The 3,330-nt window shown below is 57.0% G+C and overlaps 1 protein-coding gene across 1 annotated transcript in view; it reads right to left on the bottom strand.

The window, feature by feature from the left end:
• RNASET2 (ribonuclease T2) overlaps positions 1 to 3,169 on the bottom strand; it is an 18,845-nt gene extending 15,676 nt beyond the window's left edge. Inside the window, exons 1-3 of the mRNA XM_010839585.1 lie at positions 3,061 to 3,169; positions 2,704 to 2,869; positions 68 to 128 (exon numbers count right to left, since the gene is read on the bottom strand). Coding sequence (XP_010837887.1) covers positions 68 to 128; positions 2,704 to 2,780 — 138 coding nt within the window. The 5' untranslated portion in view covers positions 2,781 to 2,869; positions 3,061 to 3,169. The remainder of the gene's footprint in view (positions 1 to 67; positions 129 to 2,703; positions 2,870 to 3,060) is intronic.
• Between the last annotated feature and the right edge of the window lie 161 nt (positions 3,170 to 3,330).

Raw genomic sequence — 3,330 nt, 5'->3', positions numbered from 1 at the left:
AGGCGCTGGGGAGCAGCCTGCACGGGACCTCCTCTCCGTGGGCGTCACGGGTCCCCGCAGAACTCACCTGGCACACGGTCGCAGGCCAGTGGTGAACCATGATTAGTTTGCTCCACTCGAGGTCATCACTGCAAAAAGACAAGGGGTTCACTCTGTACCTTGAGTTACAGGGAAATTAATCCATCCATCGATCACTCAATAAACACAGGGTGCCTGCTGCCGGCCAGGCACTGCTGCTTTTGCTGCTGCCACTGCTGCTGCTGCGGGGAGGGGTCCATGTCCCTAGGCACTGCTGAGGGCAGGAGGGGGCAGCCGGGTTCCCAGGTGCGGCGGGGAGGGGGTCGCTGAGAGGACTGGGGGGCCGAGTCCTTACTCTCTTGCAGCGCACCAGCCAGTGAGGGAGACAATGACCATGGTGACTGAGAAAACGCAGATGGCATGGCCCGGGAACAAGTGGTAACAGGCCTATCCAGTGGGGTGCCTGTCAGTCATGTCCAACTGGACATGACTGGAGTGGGTTGCCATTTCCTTCTCCAGGGGATCCTCCTGACCCAGGGATCGAACCCACGTCTCTTGTACCTCCCACACTGGCTGGAAGACTGTTCACCACCGCGCCACCTGGGAAGCCTGGCAGGCGGGGAGGGGCTCAGGATTCTGGACCAGGCAACCGGGAAGACTCTGCAGTGAAGGACTGGTCAGAAAGCCCCTTTCTCCTCAGAGGCTCAGGCAGTGCAGACACAGACCAATGAGCCCTTAGCAGCACGTGTGACACCCACAAGCCTGGAAATACAATGGTTCCTATAGCTCACTGGGCCACAGAACAGCACCCAGAGCTGCACAGGGCTTGGCACCACCCCAGCCACTGGGATCTTGTTCTCTGCAGGATGCGTGACTTGGGAGCCTAAGGACTTCTTCCAATGTCCCCATGAAACCCATCTGACCCTAAGACATTCCATAAGGGGCTGTGGAGTAGCATTCACACATCCCTCAGCAGAAGCTCTTCCACCAGGCTGGCAAGGCTTGGCACACACAGAGATGGGGGCAGAAAGGCTGGCTTGTGGAAATACTCACTTTCCAGATGGAAAACATCAGTAGCAACAGGGCATATAACTCAAGCAGGCATGTCATTCAGGATAGATGAAATTTTATTTTATTAGGATAGATGAAATTTTATTTTATTAGGATAGATGAAATTTTAGAAGAAGCAAAAGCCAAACAGAAATAAGTTCTTACATAACCGTTTTGTAAATAATTGAGTACTGTTTAAAAAGCAGAGAATTCACAATATTTGAAAACTTTTCTCAGACTGAACTAATAGGCAAATGCTCAGTACAAGAGCATAAGCATTAGTACTCGTGAGCTCACTCATGCTCATGCATGAGCATTAGTGATGGGAGAAGCGTTAGAAATGCTTTTTTCCCCTAGGTATGAAAACCTTATTTCACAAAGGGGGAAACCGTGGCTGGAAGAGTAGGCAGAGACCAGGAAAACTAGACCAACAGCATGGAGTTTACAATAAAACTCAAGACTCAACAATGTCTGTAATACCACCCCGGCTAAAGAGTGCTGTGAGTGTGGGAGAGAGATCCTCTCCAATCGGGAGATGCTGACTGCCCTGTAGAGAGAAAGGCCTCCCAAGCAGAGGCAGAGGGCCTGGGAAAACCCCGCTGAGCTGCGAGGCCCTCAGGCTCTGAGTCACCCTCGTGGTCTCGAACCCCTGCCTTGCTCACCAAGTATCTCAGTTGTGCATGACAAGTATGCCAGACACGTGGACTAAGTTACCTAACTGGATATGTGAACACGTTTGCATCTTCGGAAGTCCGCAACTTGCAGATCCCTATGGAGGGGGCCTGCTGCATTGATTGCTGTAGGCCAGGTGTGGCTCGGAGCACGGTCGGTACTTTAACTGATACCTCCTGGCATTGGCGCTAGGAGGCATTGGCGCTGGGGACTTCGGGTTGAACGACCTTGGTGGACAGCTCTGGATCACACATCTGGATCTGAGCTAGCAGTTCACACTCAATCCGCACACCACACTACCTCTCTGGTGAACCGCTCTTAACTTGAGGGCAATGCTTAGTTATTTAATGCAGCCCGTTTTCAGAAAATAACACTTTCTTGGAAAACTGAAATTCAATGTTACCTTTTAAAGTAAATGATAAAACAACAGCGATGGTTCATTAAAAAGGAAAACTGAACTTTTCCCACGCCTACAAGTGAAGTATGAACTCCTTCTATTAACAAGATCATTACCCAAATAAAATAGAAGAAAATTCAAATCTGATACTCAGATCTCTGTCTCCTCCACAGAAGTATAATGTGAATCCTCTCCCAGAGCCCCTGTTTACCCCTACTTCGTCAGCTGCATAGGAAAGAATGGAAAGAGGGAACGAGGGGGAGGGGAGGGAGGGCGAGAGAAAGAAACCAGGAAAGAGGAACCACGACCACTTTACCAGAATCGCACTGACCCTGGTCGGAATGCGCGCGCGCGCCGTCCCTAGAGCCGCTCGCATGTTCGGGCGCCCGGGTCCACCCCCGTTCCCCCGGAGACCGGCGCCCCTCGCCCCGCCAGCAGCTCACGTCCTCCAGAGCCCGCGCGCGCCGCCCCGGAGCCACCCCGAAGCTCGGGCACCCGTGTTCCCCCACCCCGCCTATCCCCCGTTCCCCGGCAGACGCGCGCCCCGCGCCCCTTCGGCGGCTCACCTCCTCCAGAACCCATGCGCGCCGCCCAAACAGCTCAGCGCCAGGCACAAGGCGCCCAGGAAGGCCGGGGAAGTCATCCGCCGCACCGGGGAGGACCCTGCGGGGTCGCCAAGGCTCAGTCTCCCGAGGGCGCGAGGCCGCGTCCGGCGCCAGGCCCTGCGCTTCCCTGAAAAAGGAACAGACGTCGCTAAGCTGACCGTGCGCCGGGCCAGCGGCCGGCGAGCAGCGTGGCTAACCCCAGCACACCGCCGAGCCCCCTGCGGAGGCCCGGAGGCCTGGGAGCCCAGATCCCCGCAACACAGTGGACTCGCACCCCGCCCACCAACCACCCGGAACCCTGGGGCCCTGCCGCCTCACCAGGTCCGCCAGGCGCACACGACGGCCGGTCAGCTAACTCCCCGACCCTCGCTGCCCGGCGAATCCCGAAGCCTGAGCCTCTACCCGCGCATTTCCGCCCAGATGCCCCAACGCCACGCCCCCGCCCGGGACACGCCCCCGTTTCGGCCACGCCCCCGGCCCGGGACACGCCCCTGGGAGACAGGCTGGCACCGGGCTGGCGAGAAGCCCTGGAGAAGCCCGACGCCACGCCCCTTCTGGAGGACACGCCCCGCCCAGAGGGCACGCCCC

This window comes from Bison bison, unplaced genomic scaffold, assembly GCF_000754665.1.
Source record: "Bison bison bison isolate TAMUID 2011002044 unplaced genomic scaffold, Bison_UMD1.0 scf7180017864122, whole genome shotgun sequence".
In the NCBI taxonomy this organism is placed as follows: Eukaryota; Metazoa; Chordata; class Mammalia; order Artiodactyla; family Bovidae; genus Bison; species Bison bison.
Note: the sequence above shows the minus strand (reverse complement) of the source record. Positions and strands in the feature narration are given on the sequence as shown.